General features: G+C 41.0%; 1 protein-coding gene across 2 annotated transcripts in view; it reads right to left on the minus strand.

Annotated features, from left to right (window-relative positions):
- The window catches only part of PON2 (paraoxonase 2), a 27,497-nt gene extending 15,389 nt beyond the window's left edge, over window positions 1-12,108 (minus strand). The window contains exons 1-2 of one of the 2 annotated variants that reach the window (XM_021689574.1): window positions 11,960-12,108; window positions 2,479-2,549 (exon numbers count right to left, since the gene is read on the minus strand). In XM_021689574.1, coding sequence (XP_021545249.1) covers window positions 2,479-2,549; window positions 11,960-12,033 — 145 coding nt within the window. In that variant the 5' untranslated portion in view covers window positions 12,034-12,108. The remainder of the gene's footprint in view (window positions 1-2,478; window positions 2,550-11,959) is intronic. The other variant, XM_044919929.1, reaches the window with a different exon arrangement.
- Between the last annotated feature and the right edge of the window lie 6,944 nt (window positions 12,109-19,052).

Raw genomic sequence — 19,052 nt, forward strand, 5'->3', positions numbered from 1 at the left:
GTGTGTGTGTGTGTGTGTGTGTGTGTGTGTGTGTGTGTGTGTGTGTGGTGTGAGTATGGATGTTGATGGGGATGGAAAGGTAGGGGAAAGTGGTCTTACCTCTTAGAGGGATTGTTGGCCTCAAGTGCATGGCTACCACTGTTTCCAAAGTGCATACTAAAAAAAGAGAACCTTCTACCCTTGTTGCCTACCATAAGAAGTTGCTTTTGCCTGTATGGGAATGTACATGCCCAGCACACTTACTCCTTGTAATCAAAAGACCACTGAAGAAGTGACTGTTATTGCAAACATAAAACCACATGCTATTACTAGCCATTAGTCATCACGAAGATAGCATTCAACAAATGTTCATACAGTGCGTGCTAACCACAGAGCAAAAACAAAAAAAAAAGAAAGAAAAAAAAGCACAATTCTAATTAGATCTAAAAATGTATCCCAAATGTGCTTCTAATCACTCATCGTTTCGCTCTGTTGCCTTTTGAAGTGCCTCAGAGGCATTAAACACTTCACAAGCAGGGCCAGAGGTGACATATTTCCTCATTCTTTCCAATTCCAGACAGCAGCTCACACACATCACAACATAAAGGTCACAAACACAGACAGACGCCTGTTCGGAATACAAATGTCTTCGGGCTTGTTTTTCTCCGAGGAGCCCTCCATCCCAGTGAGTTGTAACAGCAATACACTTGGCGGTTCGTCCTGTAATGTGTCTGGTTGTGCCCTATTGTCTACTCTGAGACTTGAATTCACAGGAGGTGGGCACCACAGGGCCAAGGGCTGTTTAATAATGTGACAATTATTAACTCAGTAGCAACAGTAACCTTTGAGATCATGGACTCAACTTCCCAACCTTGTACAACATCCCTCACAGATGCCATCTGGCTCTTGCTTAGCGGCCAGTTCTGAGGGGGCTCTTCATGACTGCAGTCAAAAGGCAGGGCGCAGTGGCTGAGTTTCTTGGGACTCCAGACAACCTTATTTCTAGAACTGTCTGCCTTATCTGGCACAGATCTAGTCAGTCTGCTATTTGATCCTGAGTTTGTATCTTCCTGCTAAGTGTATGGGCAACAGTAACAAAGAGGAGAAGCCCCAGGAGAAAGAAGTCAAGGAGTCTAGGCCCAGGGAGAAAGGACTGGGAAAAAGTACCAAAGTGGCAATGGAAACTAGGAGACAGGGCACATAAAAAACAGATGTGTGAAGGAGAGGCAAATAACAGAACCGGAAAGAAACTCTGAAGTAGAGAAGGCTGCTCTGAAAACTGATAGGTTTCATGAAAACGAAGCCTTTTTGTGTGTGATCCAGCAAAGGATCACTACTTTGTTTTTACTCAAAGAGCATTTTGAGCCCTGTCTGTAGTGAATGTGTTTATAAATAGGAGGTACTGAGTTTATTAGCATTGCCGACTCCAGGGCAATTTAGCAATGACTATCAAAACTTTAAACATTTTTTTAATATTTAGTTATTTTTTTAGAGAGTGAGAGGGAGAAAGAGTGTCAGTGTGCACACGCATGTGTGAGGGGGCGGGGAGGGGCAGAGGGAGAGGGAGAGAATTGCAAGAAGGCTCCACACTCAGAGTGGAGCCCGATGCAGGGCTCGATCCCACGAGCCTGAGATCACGACCTGAGCTGAAACCAAGAGTCAGACAATTAACCGACTGAGCCACCCAGGCACCCTGACTATCAAAACTTTAAACACACATGCTAGGTGAACAACAATCTCTCTGTTAAGAATTTATCCTACCGATATACAAGAGCTCTATGTACAATGATGTCCACTGATTTGTTTGTAGTTGCAAAAAAAAAAAACTACAACCATCCAAATGTGCATTAAGAGGGAAATGATTAAATCCACCATGGTCCCTGCAAACATGAAAAAGAATGAGGTAGATCTACATGTGTTGATGTGGGAAGCTGTTCACATTGCACTTGGAATAAAGCACTTGTAGAATATAATCTTATACTAAGATGCCATTTGTGAAAAATAAATATGTATGCATATATTTGTTTGCATTTGAGCTGGAAATATCAGGAAAGAGAAGAAAAACTTTCTCCCTGGAGTTATTTCTGTGAGGGATGGAGATTTTCTTGAGAGATTTTTTTTTTCCATTTTGTGACTTCTCTTCCTTCTGACACCTTCACTAGCCGACAACTAGGCTGACAGAGCACAGGTCTCAGGGGCCACACACAGCGAAGAATACAGACTTTACAAAACTAGTTCAGAAAAGTCACTAAGCAGGCAAGAAATCAAACAATAAACATAGGACTACACAAATAATTAACAAATTGCAGGGAGAGTGAGAGAGAGAAGAAATACAGCTGCATGTGATCAAAAAAAAGATTGACTGAAGAGGTTTTTGTTGATTTAATGTGATTTTTCCTCTGATCAACACTAGTGGAGTGCCAAAATACTGTTAATGAGTTTTTTCGTGTTGATGGCCAAACAATGTAAGGTGTATAACAAGCATTTTCTCATACTTACCGATTCCTTTAATGAGGTGGCAGTTTGGAAGGTCTACAGATTCTACTTCTCTGGAGGCTTTAAGTCGATTTCTGTTTAAAAAAAAAAAAAAATCTATGTTTATGTATTCCCTGCTTTGTTGCAGACACGGTTTAAAGAGGCTTATAGCAATACATAAAACACAGCATAAATCTAAAGCAGATAAAAGATAGAAAAACAAGGGCAGGAACATAAAATAGCACCAGAAATGAAGTTAAAATAAAAATGCGTATCACAAAGTTCTATATGTGAATGTGGGTCATAAAAGAAAGCCAATAACTCAACAAATAAAACTTGTAATGCAAGTTCCCAAACAAAGACGAACACAGCACCAGGTCACATTTCTCACAGCTCTGGTGTGGTCGGAAGAGCTCCAGATGTAGAACCAGAAGAGCTGAAAAACGCTCAGACCCTCTGCAAAATGACACGGGGCCTGACGTGAGGCCAAGAGAAGAGGTGTTTTTCGGAGCCAGGCGCACAGAAGCTGTTAAGAAACATGTGGAGGGGGCACCTGGGTGGCTCAGATGGTTAAGCGTCTGCCTTCAGCTCAGGTCATGATCCCAGGGTCCTGGGATCGGGCCCCGCATCGGGCTCCCTGCTCGGCGGGAAGCCTGCTTCTCCCTCTCCTACTCCCCCTGCTTGTGTTCCCTCTCTCGCTGTGTCTCTCTCTGTCAAATAAATAAATAAAATCTTAAAAAAAAAAAAAAAGAATCATGTGGAAGAGGTCCCATCCCCATCGCAATATTTACTGGGTGAGAACTTCGGAGAACGCCAACTACTGTAACAAAAGAACTTGTTGCTGTTGTTTCACAAAAAGTAAAGGCGCAGAAATAATGAGGAAACGGTGAACTGTAATGAAATACCTTCCCCACCGGCCTGTCCTGAGAGAGGGCCACAGAGCAGTTTGGCCAAACACATCTGGGAGCTCTTCTTTGGAAGCCACATGCTGTAGGCTTTCCCTTCTCTTCTCTTGCTGTCTCTCACCTTCTCTTTCTGTTCTCTACAGTTGTTAAGTCATAATAGTGCTTGCAGAGTAGTTTACATTTTTTCAAATGTACCCCACATTTAAGAGAGAAAAATGACCATTTGCTGCTTGTCCCTCTCCTATTCATATCCTTGACAGCATCTGACTGCTAGACACCAAATTTGGGGACGGTTACCAGTCTCAGCAATGTGGAAGAAGGCCGAGGCCTACCTAACCCAGAACCACCAACAGGTGGTAGCAACTATATAATCTGGCAACTCATATCATATATAAAGTTCCTAATTAAAATGTTAGTATGTTATTTCGAGGGGCACCTGGGTGGCTCAGTTGGTTGGGCGACTGCCTTCGGCTCAGGTCATGATCCCGGGGTCCTGGGATCGAGCTCCACGTCGGGCTCCCTGCTCAGTGGGGAGTCTGCTTCTCCTTCTCTCTCTGCTCCTCAGCCCTGCTTGTGCTCTCTCTCTCTCTCTCTCTCTCAATTTCAAATAAATAAATAAAAATCTTTAAAAAAAAATCAGTATGTTATTTCGAATCATATAACTCAAATAGTGTCAAAATTTTTTTGAAACAATATAGCAATAAGGCAATAAAACAAAATTAAAGTGAATCAAATAAATATATTAAATATATAGATGTAATAAAAATTAAAAATAAAATAAAATTTTAAAGTAAAGCATTTTATAAAAAGACAATAAATCTCCCATTTACAAGTCCCAGGAGTGATTTAAAGGGGGAAAACATGTATATTTAGCCTAATGGGTAGCAGTAATACTAGTGATGATGGGGATGCTGCTGCTGCTGACCATGGGTGGCAAAAGGAAATCAGTAATAAAAACAGCTAAAACTTATTGAGTCCACCACTGTTCTATATGATTTACCTGAATGACGTCATTTAATTGTTAAAACAACCCTAAGAAGTAAGTACCATTGTCCCTACTTTAGGGATGAGGGAAGTGACTCAGAGGTGAGGGAACTTTGCTGAGGTTTGGCACCTGCTGGGAAGAACCTTCCAGAGGTGGTGCTCTAACCCACTCCAGTATTTTTCTCCAAAAGGCTGAAGAGATCTGTGTTCCTTAGCAGCAAGCCTGCCTGGCCACGAGCAGGTGAATCTCTATGGGCCTCAGTCTTCTTTATGCATAAAATAAGGATGAGGCTAGATGGCGTCCCAAGTTCAGTGGACACTGCATGATTCCAGAAGCAGATGGAGATATGTCAGTAGGTCCCAGCTGCAGTTTCATCAAGTTTCTCTATCATGGATTGGTTTGGGTGTCAATTTTATACAACCTCCTATTATACTCATTTAACTGTACAAAAATAGGGGTAATGAGGATTGTCATCTACCTTTTTCAAAGATAAATTATATGGATAAAATAAAATTCAGTTGTGTTTGAATAGTTTAATATGGGTTATTTTTTAGAGTCAACTCAGGTCTGTGTAAATGACTGATAACTACACATTGCCAAGAGGGGAATCTTTATTAACTAGTTTAGTTGTACAGTATCATCTCTAAATATGCAGACTGCCTACTATTAAAACTGAAGTTACACAAGGGCTGTGCATAACTTCTGGCTAATCAAATCACTTTTTCTTAATTCTCTTTTATAATAAAAGAAAGACAGGATTTTATTTCCAACCTTTGTGGCCCATGAAGACTTTCAAATTCTTTTGGTGGAAAATTGCTAGGCTTTTTACCTGGTAGAAGCACCAGTTCCCTACCCATTGGTGAACTTCTGTATTCTGGGGTGGCAGGCCCTCTTAGCTGACAAACCTAAAGCCATCCTCACCCCATTTCTTCCTCACTCCTTTCCACTGCAGAGACAGACAAGCCAAACATTTGCTTTCCCAGACTCCTTTGTATTTAGGGGTAATCATATGACTCAGGCTTTGGAGAAAGATATTTTTGTTCCCGATAGAAAAGGCAGACACAAGAAGAGAGCTAACTGGTATCCCCCCACCCCTCTTCTCCCTTCTTCATGATTTGACCACACATGCAGTGCTTAGGACTCTAACAACAATTCAGTATTATTATTTTTTTTAGATGTATCTATGTTTTTACTTTATATATTTATTTTAACAAGGATAGACTACTTTTTGTGTATGACACGTTTATTTTATTTTATTTTATTTATTTTTACTTATTTTATTTTATTTTATTATGTTATGTTAATCACCATGCATTACATCATTAGTTTTTGATGTGCTGTTCCATGATTCATTGTTTGCGTATAACACCCAGTGCTCCATTCGGTATTCTTAACATGACAAGAATGAGGACATAACGCCAATAGTGAAGGGTTGAAGGACAAAAATATAAGAACCTAAGTTTTTGATATGATCATGGGCTCAAGGGACAAGCTATAGAATGACTCACCTACAAAGTTTTTATCATGTGAGAAAAATAAGCCTTTATTTGTATATGTTACAATTAATTTGATGTATGTTACTTGCAGCTAAAAGCACTCCTAACTGTTAAGAGATTTAAGAAGTTTGGAGTACTATACAAGAGAACGCTCTACAAACCTCTTTGGACTAGCAGATCAAGAAGCCTAAATGCATTCATGCCAAATTAAAAATAAATAAACAAATGGTACAGACACAAATAATTTTGGCATAGCCTATTTGCTGCCTAGCACTTTATGTCCTAGCATGCTTATGAATGTACTAGGTCAGGGATAGCAGTCTGCTCTCATGCAGACATTGCGAATCAATCTCAGCACTCCTTCCCTTTAACCCACAGCCAGCCTCATATACAATGTCCCAGGCAACCACTACTGCTCTAGGTTCCTTATGTTTTTCTCACTTTCCTCTTCTTTTTCATTAAAATTGGGTTATTTTCCTTTGAGTTACAACTATATCATAGGTATAATACAGCAAAGAAAATACAGTTTTCCTTCCATTGAGCCAGCAATCATTTCCCCAAATGACACCATTGGAAACATGTACATTAAGGTTCTTAATCTGGGGTCTAGTGACCTTTAAGGAGTCCATGGGTAAAATTCAGGGATCCATGAACAGGGATGGGAAAAAAATACATCTTTATTTAAACCTAACTGAAACTAAGTATTTCCTTTGATGATGAGTGCAGGCAAGAAACCACAGAACTTTCTACTAGCAGTACCTGTGTCTCTCTGTCAATAACAGAAATCACAGACATTGTTACATCACATTTCAGTTGCAGATATCTCAAAGTACCGTTTATACTCACTGCTACTTCAAAATATCTATTACTACATATTCAACTACCTTTATATCTATCTAAGGCTTTAATTAAGAAGCCCATGTTATTACATCATACATTAGATTTTAAAAATAGGCTGGTAATGGTATTTAAGTATTTAAATTAGTATTAACTTACATAGTATTTAATTTTGTTTTGGAATCCTATGTGTTCTATTTTATGCATTTAAAAACATGATGCTGACCAAGGGTCTATCAATTGATGAATGGATAAAGAAGATGTGGTATGTATTTATACAATGGAACAGTATTCAGCCATAAAAAAGAATGAAATCTTGCCATTTACAATGACATGGATGGGGCAGAGTATTATGCTAAGTGAAATAAGTCAGAGAAAGACAAATATGATTTCACTTATATGTGGAATTTAAGAAAAAAACCAAATGAGCAAAGGGAAAAAAAAAAGAGAGAGAGAGAGAAACGAAGAAACAGACTGTTAACTATAGAGAACAAACTGATGGTTACCAGGGGAGAGGTGGCTGGGGGGATGGGTGAATTAGGTGATGGGGATTAAGGAGGGCACTTGTGATGAACACAGGGTGATGTACGGAATTGTTGAATTACTATATTGTATACCTGAAATTAATATAACACTGTATGTTAAATAAATGGAATTAAAATAAAAACCAAAAAAAAAAAGGAGGGGCACCACAAAAAAAAAAAAATTAAATAAAAGCATAATGCTGAGGATTCAAGGCTTTACCAGATTGCCAAATGGATCTATGGTACAAAAGTCTAAGAACCCCTGCCTGAACATTGTCATTACAAGTAACTTTCATTGAGCACTTATCATGTATTTGGTGTTGTTTAGCACTTTACAAGAATGAACTCCGGTATTTTTTATAGCCCCACTATGTAGTGGGTAGTATTAATATCCCCATCCTACAGATTAGGACATTGAGGCATAGAAAGGTGAAATAAAAAGCCAAGAACCCACGTAAATAGTGGGGCTAAGAAATGAATTCAGGCTATCTGGCCACAGAGCATGATTATTATATCATACATTAGATTTTAAAAATAGGCTGGTAATAGTATTTAAGTTTTTAAATTAGTATTAAGTTACATAGTATTTAATTTTGTTTTGGAATCCTATGTGTTTTATTTTAACCAACAATCATTACCGTGAAATCTATTTTTATTTCCTTTTTTTTAAGTTTTGTTTTTTTTGGTTTTTTTTTTTAGGTTTTTTATTTATTTATTTGAGAGAGTGAGAGCAGTAGCAGGGGGCCACAGGAAGAGGGAGAAGCAGACTCCCTGCCAAGCAGGGAGCCCGATGTGGGGCTCAATCCCAGAACCCCGGGATCATGACCTGAGCCAGGGGCAGACACTTAACCGACTGAGCCACCCAGGTGCCCCTCAATTTCTGTTTCTTTCACTCAGGAGACAGCATTACCCATCCAGAGTGGGATGAGATGGGGCAATTAGTTATTATGTTGCCTTATCTTCAACAACTAGGAACACAGTGTTACTACCTGGCAGTACTTTGTTCCACGTTTCACCACCTTTGAATTTACCAACTACTGAAGGGGCTTTACCATTTAAGTACAGGCTTAAATACAGACAAACAGAGGCTTTATCTTTTAAGTACAGACTTGTAACACCCCTTGGAATTTACCTCTCAGGGCCCCTGTAATGCTTGTAGTACTTAGTAACTAAGAATTTGTGATTAGGCATCTTAGGCTGGGAGTAATTTGCTCCAAAGGCAGAAGAGCTAGGAGGCAGTGGGGGAGCTGGGGCAAACTGTATTTGGAATCAGAAGCCCTGGCATGGAGTACAGGTTCAGCACTAATTACCTGTTGAACTAATTAGCTGACTCCCTCCAGCCTCAGTTTTAACATGTTTAATATAGAAAGGAAGACATATATGAAGACTGAATGAAGGCATAAATGTAAAGGGCTTTCTTTCCAAATGTCAGTAAATGTATATTTTGGTGTAGGGGCCCCTGGGTGGCTCAGTGGGTTAAGCATCCGACTCTTGATTTTGGCTCAGATCATGGTCTCAGGGTCGTGGGATCAAGCCCCGCATCGGGCTCCACACTCAGCAGGGAGACTCTTGAGATTCTCTCTCTCCCTCTGCCTCTGGCCCTCCTCCCCCACCTCTTGAAATAAATAAAATCTTTTTAAAAATGTACATTTTGGCTTAATATAAAGAACTTTTGACACTTTTGACCCAGTGACCAGAACACAGTAGTCATACAATAAATGATAAGGAGGGTGGTAGTTTAAAAATAAAGCCTGACCTTGCAGAAGTGTTCAAAAGCAGACTGGATAGCTTTTTGGTATAGCTGTCATAAAATCAGTCAGGCAACAAGCAGAATGTTCAGATGCTTGTTTTAGGGATTCCTGCTCATGCACAGGCCTCTGATGTACTCAAGTCTCATGACTCATCCAAGGGTGTGTACTTTGCAACAGTACAACATTGGCCTGGGGATATCTGTGTATTTCCATTTCCCCCTCTTTTGCTCAACTAGGGAGGAGTAGAAAAGTTGGGTATAATATGCCATCCTCCCCTGGGAACTTTAGCCAGTTACAGTTCAGAAGGAAAGAGACAGCTTTGATTCCACTTATCTATCTGGGACATACTTATACTAAAAAAAAGTATTCATTATTTATCTGAAATTCAAGTTGAAATTTAAGTGGGCACCCTGGGGGAGAGAAATAACTTGAATGCCTAAGTGCCATCTCTAAAAATAGGATAATGAAAGAGCAGGCACCAGAGAGCAAAAAACAAACAAAAAACCAAAAACAAGCCTGGGTTTTGAAGAGCCTTTCCTTATGGAGAGGTAGGAACATGCTGCTTTTCAAAACAGACTCTAAGGGTCTGAAAGGAGAGATGCTATGCATTTGAGCACTCCACCTGGAACTCTGTAAACAACAGGCGCTTGATATTCCACAAGCACAAGGTCACCAGATAAAATACAAGATGCCCAAATTTGAATTCCAAAGGAAGAATGATATTTTAGTATAATTATGCCCCAATATTGCAATGGGATATGCTTATACTACAAAATGATTCGCTGGTTACCTGAAATTCAAATTTAACTGGGCATCCTGCATTTTTACTTGCTAAATCTAGCCACCTATCACTTATTAACATTCTTACATCACCTGATTTGGGAGTTCAACTATCCAATGAAGTTACCAACCTAGAAAATCCCTGCTCAGTAAAACTTATTGCAGTCAAATCTTTAGAAAGATGCATTAAATTGTGAATTACCTATAAGGTGCATTCTATGTACATAAGCTTTATTTACTTTTTCTTAGGTTTGCAACTGTAACATCATTTAAAGGGACTTAAATTTAAAACTTTAAGATTAGTAAGAAGAAAAAACCATTATTTGTGGAAAGCCTAGTGGTTTGAACTTTAGGACAATTTAATGAGCTTGTGAATTTAGTGGTATTGCCTTTGAAACTGAGAGCTGGACAGATCATACAAAATTATCCAACTCAAGAATGTTCTGCAGAGCAGGCTGGGTATTTACATAACATAAAAATTAAGGTCCACGTGTCCATTTCCTCCCTCCACCATACACTGTTCCTCCTGCTTGCATCCCTTTATCAGCAGATGAAGCTCCAGCTACAGGACAGTAGAGACAGAAACCCTGGTTTCTGTCCACTTTAGTCTCCCCACCCTTATCAGTGAGGCTCGAGTTTGGGCCCCTGTCCTGTTATTCTCTCCAAACTACTGTAATACCTTAACTAGTTTCCCCATGTCTACCCACTCTCTGTTCTACTACTCAATTGTAACTGCATTATTAGAATTATAAGGAGAATTTTTAAAAATCAAAACCACTCGTGCCTGGACCCCACGCAGACCAGATGAATCAGAGTCTCTGGGAGTGCAGCCCAGACGTCAGCCCGCCAGGAGATTCTAATGTCCAGCCAGGATCCAGAACTATCGCTCTCCTCCATTCCATCCTTCCAGCTTCATCTCTACAGCAGCACAGTTAATTATGCTTTATAGCACAGCAACTGATTGTTTTATATGGTTTAAACAGATTTCTGTTTAAACACACACACACACACACACACACACACACACACACCCCCCAAACATCAATAGTTCTCCTTTGCCTATCAAAGCAGGCCCCAATTTTTGAACTTCTAGTTAACCATCTCAAAACCTATCCTTCCCCCAACCCCTATTATTCACATCCCCTAACTTTATGCTCCCCCAAGTTGGTCTACTGCTAGTCCCCAAACTTCCCTACCTTCTCCCCTCTGTTCCCACTGCACTTTTCATCTAGGATGGCCCCATATGTGTTTCACTCATCTTTCAAGGCCAGGGTCAAATAGTCTCTTCCTCCTGAACTTCAACTTGGGGGGCTGTAATCTTTCCCCCTTAAGCCTGTAGGGGTTTGTTCGTACCTGGTCTGGACGTCCTAATGGATAGATTTGCTTTATTTCTCTCCTGCCCTGTAATAGCATGAACCTCTTAAAGGTAAGGACTGACTGTGCCTCACTCCATTACAGGAGCCTAGGATGGCACACCATACATAGTAGGTGCTCCGTATTTCTGGAATCCTTTCGCATGAGACTTCTAAAATTTGAGTTGGTAATTTAGAAACTATGATGTCGACCCATCCGAGGTTTTCATTATAATTAATACTGGGAGATGGACCAGGCTTGGGCTGTTGGACATTCTGGCTGCAGGGTTCCTGAGTGAAGATAAATAAGGAAGTGATGTAAGAACAGTAGCTGAGTGTTTCAAGTATCTTCGATCTACAGCGCCAAGATTAGAAAGCTGAAAAGTTTCTCAAACTATGCAGGGAAGGAATGGTGAGCAACTTTATTAAAAGACGGCGGCTGGTTTGGGCACCAAAGAGAAGCAGCACCAAAGACCTGAAATAAATCTTTATAATTAAAGGTTCGATGCATAAGTAATAGTTTTGGTTTCAAGTCAAAGCGCTGGGTTTGCCTGTGTAACTACAAAGCCCTCGCCGGTCAAACCTCGGTAAGCAGCAAAGGCTTCTCAACTTCCCAGAAAGTCTCCAGATTCAGCCCAAACTGTGCTGGGTTTTGCTAGCGGCTGGGGGGCGGGGGCGGAGGTGTTCACCAAGCTGCGGAACTGAGAACAATCAGGAGTTCTCACCCCGCAGCTCGAGAAGCCCTGCACGGCCTGCGCCCTCGCCCGCCGCCCGCGGCCACCCGGGCCTGGGGCCCCGCGGGCGGGGGCCGCTCGGGGAGGGCGGCCCCCAGCCAGGCCGCGCGCCGACGGCCCCGTGCGAGCGGGCCCACCTACCTGAGCGCCAGGAGCCTCTCGCCCAGCAGCGCCAGCGCTATCCCCAGCAAGCTCAGAGCCACCAGCCGCCCCATGGCGCGGGAGCCGGCGCCGCCTCGCGAGCGCCGGTCGGGGAGCACGGAGGGCGGCGCCCGCCTCCCCGCTCGGGCCGCGCTCCGCCCCGTCTCCGCCCTCCGCCGGCCCTTGGCCTTTGTCACCACTAGCTTCCCCCGGCCCTCCCCAACCCCCACCCACGGACGCCCCAGTTTAGGTTAAGGGCGTGAAACTTGGACTCCTCCACCTCCTTTCCCAAACGGACGACCCCCTCAAGGCCCTCAAGCAGCCCTCGTACCTTTCTCATCCTAGTCTTCACAGACATCCCTTACTCCACAGGCCGGCAAGAAACTTCTAGATAAAGTTTGAAAGACTCTTTTTCATTACAGGAGGAGATTCAGGATTCTTTCTTGTAAATAATTCATGTTGGAATCAACTCCTTTCTATGACAGGGTGTAGACGGAAGGAAAGAGACATTCTGTTCCTAGTAATGCTTCATCTGCACCGGAGACCTCAAGACGTGGACGCTATTTTGATCTAACTTTTTTTTAATTTTTGTTTTCTTTTACTTTAACAGCCATAACATGAAGAAAGAAAGAAAGAAAGAAAGAAGGAAAGAAAAGAAAGAAGGAAAGACAAGAAGTGTAAAAGGGAAACTCATTAAGATTGAGACAGTTCAAACAAGTGAGTATGCCTGGAATAAGCTTCTACTGATTTTCAGGGTTTTCCATCCTACAGCATGTAGGCAGAAGCCATGACAATTGCCAATTTTCAACAAACATCAGTTTCATAAACAATCAGTAAGTAAAAGCAGATTCTGGTTTCTCATCTGCCCCGCCCACCGCCAAAAAAAAAAAAAGATCCCTCTCCTGTGTGTATCTAAGGGATATTAGGTTATGCTGAATGGTAGAGAGATAAATAGTTGTCTTTTGAAAGAACAGGAGGCTTACCTTTCTTCGTGTCATGGGTCCCTCTGGCAGGGACAAATCTCAATTCAGGATGAAGCCTCGTCCCAATTTGGTGTTGGGCCACCAAGGGAACAACACCCCAGAGTTTAGGGCACAGAAGCATTTGTGGTAAAGAACCGGGACTTTCAAAGTCAGCAAAACCAGCGTCATCTCAATCTCAGAGAATCTTGGAGAAACTTTAACGTTATTAACACAACCAGTGACTTCCCTCAAACTCCAACTCCCAATTTCCTCATCACTCTGTGTGAAGAGTACTGTAGCTCCATACTCTTCTTCCTTCTGAGTGTTGCTGTTGAAACAGTTTCTGCAGAAGTAGCCCCCATTCTTACCCAATCCCCACCACCATGCTAGGGCTAGGAATCGCCATCTTGCACAGGCAGATGGGAAAGAGAGGTATTTTCTGATCTGGGAATCAGAAGTCTATATTCTCCATTGTAGGAGGATGGAAAAGACTGGTTTTTAAAGGCTATAGCATATACCTGTTCATTAAATTTTATAGTATAGCTTAACAATCTTTTGAGATAACTGGGATTTCTGGGCTACACCAAGAACATAACCCCAGGTTTATGTAATTTTGTGGGAAAAATAGTTTCTAACTCTTAAATAACCAAGTTACCCAACACAAAACAAACTTATTCTGGAACTTGTTTGTATGCTGGCAACTCTTTACACTTGGTATGAAATAGTGTTTCTCAAATAATGACATGTAACTAGTTTATAATTAGAAATTTAATGGTTCTTAAGCAAAATTTCAGAAATAATAATACCTTTTATCAATGCTTCTCAAACTATGTATAGTGAAGGACAGGTTTTTCTTTGCCTTTGTGAAGTACAATGAAAATAATTACTAGAAATGAAGTAAAAAATCAGACATACAGAATACAAGCCCAAATCTTTTATTATTTGATTCAACAGACATAAAATTACTTTGTCAAATTTCTATAACAGTTTCTAAATGCTTGCTTTCAAATTTTCATATTTATCTCACCATGGACCAGAAACAAAGAGTTCACAGATTGAAAATGGTCTTTGGAGTACACTGTGAGTGGACTGCCTCTTATGATTGTACTTTTAACTCTTTAAAGTTCTTTGCCTGTATTATCATGTGTAATGTCCCCGGTAATTTGTGAAATAGGTGGCTCATGATTATTGTCATTTTATATACTATATGATCCCTCCGTATGCCTTTAATTTGTCTCCCTCTCCTTTCCTCTCTTTTAAGAGAGGGCAGATCTTTTAACACAAAAATACATCGAGGAGATGTTATAAAAGATAATTATTGTCAGTAAAAGAAAGAATTGCTTTATAGATGGCTCCACTGTATGGCTTCTCAGAGAGTAAAGGAGACCCCCTCCCCCAACCCAAGTCATTTTTTTGAGAATCCAGTATGTTAAAAAATGAAAAAATGCAATAACAGAAAAAAGGTTGTACACACATATTTTCATATTTATAGTTAACAAATTATCATTCTTCAGTAATTAGGTTGAACAATATGAACCTTTTTTTTTTTTTTTTGGAAAGGTCAAAAACACCCCAATACAAAATACAATGTAATTTGTGGTCCAGTAATGGAACTCAAGTTTAAAAGGAATGATGTTTTTCAATGGGGTCAAGGTATTGCTATGACATATGGATAGACAAATTCTAAGATAATATTGAAAGTCAACAAGGTAGCCCACCTATCCCCAGTAGACCCAAGCCTATCTCTACAGAGGGCTGTAGGATTTGCTGCCTCTCTTCCAGGAGCAATAAGACCATGGAGGGAGAGGACAGAGGGGTAGAAAACACTGGGGGAGAAAAAAGTCAGGGAGACCAGAGACAAAAACTCCCAGTCTCCTTCAGAAGCTGACTCTGTATGGCCTGAACTCTATGGAAAAAGTAAAGACACATTTCCCCCATTCTAGGAAATGCATGCATGTTTCTTGTCTACCTAACAGCAATAATGCTTCCAGTTATCTGTGAATGAACCATGCATGCAACCTCTTTCAGAGTATCAACCACAGCTACTTTTTGCTGAATATTTCCTATTCCACACACTTTATACCCACTGCTTCATTTAATCCCCATAAGAACCATTTGAATCAGATACTATTAGTATAGAGGTTATAGGGTTATAGAGTTTAAGTATCTTGCACACCTGGAAAATGGTGAAGCCAGAATCCAATACTAGAAAATTCATATCAAGACCCTATTTCCACCTTTGGTATATCTTTTATTAATTGTCAAATAAAAAAATTTCATGTCTCTGCTATTCATGGTGAGAGAGATGAACCATCTGGTGGTGAGAGCTAGTAAAAAATGATCTCATGTCAACTGGCATGAGAGAGAGTCTTTAAAACTAGGTTGTCTTTATACTTTTCCTCTACCTGCTTGCATTACTTCACTTAACCTTGATTGAGTATGTTTTGCATCTCCAAGCCACTAGTGGGAATTCAAAATAAAAGAGGTGTGCATTCCTGCCCTGGTGGCCATCACAGTCTAGCAAGAGAGAGAGGTACCTGGACAAACATATGCAATGTTGTGTGTCAAGGATTAAGAACTTTGATCTTTATCCCATGAGTGATGTAAAGCCAGGAAGCCTTTAAGGAAGGGAGAAACATTTCTGTTTTACAAAGGTCACTCTGATGGCTGTGGGAAGGGGAGCTAGAGTGCACTTCCCAAGTCTGTTTGAGAGAAGAGACAGATGTGAACAAGGTAGAGGCAGTGGGGAGAGAGGAGAGGGAGCACATTTAAGGAATTTCAGAGGCCGGATGCATAGACACTGGGGACTCATGATGAGCTGGGGGAAAGGGAGAGGTGAAGACGGCTTGGGTTGTTCAAATGGGCAAATGGGGGTATACCAACAGGATGGCAAGGACAGAGAGGTTTGAAGAACACATCTGATACGTTCAAAGCCCCGTAGACACTTGCAGACAAGTTTCTGGTGCTCAGAAATGAGGTCTTGTCTGGACATGAAGACTTGGGGATTATTAGCAGACAGTGCAGCAGGCTGAGTGGATCACCTTCAGGAAGGTGGAGGTTGGAGGCCAAAGTGAAGTAGTATGTTAAAGTCCTAAAAGCTTTATGGGTGTCTAAGTAGCTAGCAGGTGGGTTACAAAGTGAGGAGTGGGATGGAAAATTAGGAATTGAACTGAACTTTAGGGAATTATCTTAAATGAGGGAAAATGGACACTGGCATAGATGTGGCTGTTTGCCTGCTCTCCTGAATCTGGGCATGGTTTTGAAGTTGGTCATACCATGGTGCTCCAGGCAGTCACTCCCTATCCATGGAAAATGAGACGTATTTGTTATCCCTTTATTGGGCCTGGGACCCACGTGGAAGATGAAGGTAGAGGGGGATTGGAAAGAAATTTCCAAAGTTATTTCTGCTTGGCATAAGATGGCCCTTCTCCTGACTTCTATACCTCCACTAGCAGGAGTTACAAGAGAGCTTGTTACAAGAGTTATAACAGGAGTTACAAGAACATGCTTTGGCAAGACCTCTCTCTTCTTCGACACCCACTGCCTTACCTTCAATATCTACGTAATCTCATCAGACCCTTTAACCCTATGTTATGTGGTCACTATGTGAAGCCCAATCTCTCCAGTCAATCTTTATCCTTCAGACTCTCTTCCCATTTGGCTGAGTACTTTCTCCCATCTCCCTATTCCCCCCTAACTTCCAAATCCCTTTTGTTGTGTGCTGTGGAACTCATAGTCCTAACAAAATCCCCTATATCCTCACTGTCTTCTCTAAGTATTCTCTTCAACTTTCCGCATTATCTTCTGACCCCCAACCAGGACACTTTCTCATCTGTCCTAGAAGGTTCTAGGTCCTGGCTCACAATCACTCCCTTTTATACTACCTGTATTTAATTCTTGGTGATCTTAACACCCACATCTGTAACTTTTCCGGACCGCACTTCTGAGTTCCATGACCTTTTCTCCAATGGCCTTGTCTCTACCCTATTCTGCCACCCACTCCTATGGTTATGTTTTAAGACTTTGCCATTAACAATAATGACAATACCTCCAAAATTTCAACTTTAAGATTTCATTTTTACCACTACCACCTCTTATCTTTTTAGCTCATTCTCTCACTCCACTTTTGAAGATTTTTTGACCTTGTTTTAATGTCTTACTTCTTCTTAAAAGCTATTGCCTCTCACTCATACATACTATTTAATTTCATTTTTCACAGTGCTGATTCTTTATAAAGTGGCTTTTCACTGAAATAGCATATATATAAATTTAGAGTAGTAGTTCTAAGTTCTGAGGGTGACCATATACACTTACCTAGTAAGAACTAGCAAAAAACTATTCGGCTAATTTCTTCAAGTGGGCGAGTTTTCTGAAAAAAATGCATTATTTCTTCCTTTGAGTACCCTTTCCTGCCATTTATTCTTTGTTCTGGTGAACAGCTTTGACTCATCCAGGCTGACAAAAGCAGTGCTAGGGATAGAACTGGGCCTGCCACAGAAAACAAAAGAAGAGTATCACAGCAGATTTCAGTTTTAGACGGGACACTCAAAGCCCATTCAAGGAAACATCTGAGGAACAGAGTAAAGATTAGCCAGCCGACTATCAGACTCTGGGGCCAGTCCTTGACATTGTCAGGGACACCATGAACCTGACTGCACCTCGGGAAGACAAGACAGCGTGTTAACAAGTGGAAGCTGAAGGCATCATTTGCTGGGGTCAGTGAAGGGACAGTGATGGGCAGTGGGAGAGGCCAAGAACTACCTCGGTAGGGGCAATGATATCCAGGCCAGGAAAATGCTCACTCCATTCATGGCCCCATTTCCAGGACCCCTATCTCCTCTGCTAATGAACTATGTGTGTACAGCACAGACAAGCAGGAGGAATTTAGATTTTATTTGATATGTATTATTTTAGGAGGATAGACATGAGAGTCTTAAGGAATTACTTTGGAGACCTATTTCATTTTCTGCCTTTCATCTATTATCCCTGCAAGCAGTGTTTTATTATTATTATCATTATTTCTTTTTAAGCCTGTACATTTTCTTTTCATTATTTTATATTTCACAGAAGCTGTGGAGTTTGAATTTGCCTGGGTGCCTTAGGGGAAAGATGAGCTCGCTTTTGGCATGGGAGTTAGGGGCAGGCCGATTTCTCATTTCAGACATAGAGAGTGGATATCATATATGTTGACTTAACATTTTACAACTTAAAAACATAATGGATGTTTACATGAAGTATGATTAATTACAGAGATGGAGTGAAGGGTTACTAACTTAAGTCCTCTGTATTCTTGGTAAACTTCTGTTTCATTTCTAATAAACTTTTTTACATTCTTTGACACTAATATATGTATAAATCTTAAAAGAAAGTCTTGTGACTCTTCTCTGTGAGAAGAAATCAAAGTTACTTGAGAGTTCTAAGAATGGAGAATGAAGCCAATTCTAGTAATGTGAGGCACTGCCTACAGGTCCATAAGCCACGAGAAATCATAGAAGTATGTCCAGGCGGGCCAGTGGAATAATGGAAAATTCCTAGTGGAGGAAATTGAACAGAACTGGACAGTGAGCAACACACAGGAGGAAGACCTAAAAGGGGACTGCGCGTGTGAGGGCCAGCAGCGTCTTCTCAGACCAGGCTGGTGATTGTCCAAGAGTACTGACTGCTGATCTCCTTCAAGCCCAAGGGCAGCTATGGAGCTCCCTGGGATTCACAGTTGTCCCCGGGGGCACCGCAGGGGATACAGAAAAACTCACCCAGGCAATCTCCTAAGTCTCTGGTACTCCACCTCCTGCCACCAAAGAAGGAAACAGCAAGAAAAAGTACTTTTTTCTCACTCTACCCAGTTTTCCTGCTTGCATGCATTTTGCATTTTGTTTTAGATTTAAGTTGGCCTGGCCACAGACTGCACTGTTCTACCCAGGAAAAAAAAAGGATTTCTCAAACTTTGAAAAAAACCATAATAGAAAATGTTATTGAGGAAAATTGGGGGTGAGCAAGTTGATAGATAAAATCAGTGATGGGTGGGCTGGATGGAGGGATAAAGAGGTAGATGATGAATCTCACAATTCGCAGGAATACATAGAACCATTCTTTGAGCTTTTTATTTCTCCACATCTGGTGTCAATGATTAT

The sequence above is a fragment of the Neomonachus schauinslandi genome, chromosome 12, assembly GCF_002201575.2.
Source record: "Neomonachus schauinslandi chromosome 12, ASM220157v2, whole genome shotgun sequence".
Taxonomy (NCBI): Eukaryota; Metazoa; Chordata; class Mammalia; order Carnivora; family Phocidae; genus Neomonachus; species Neomonachus schauinslandi.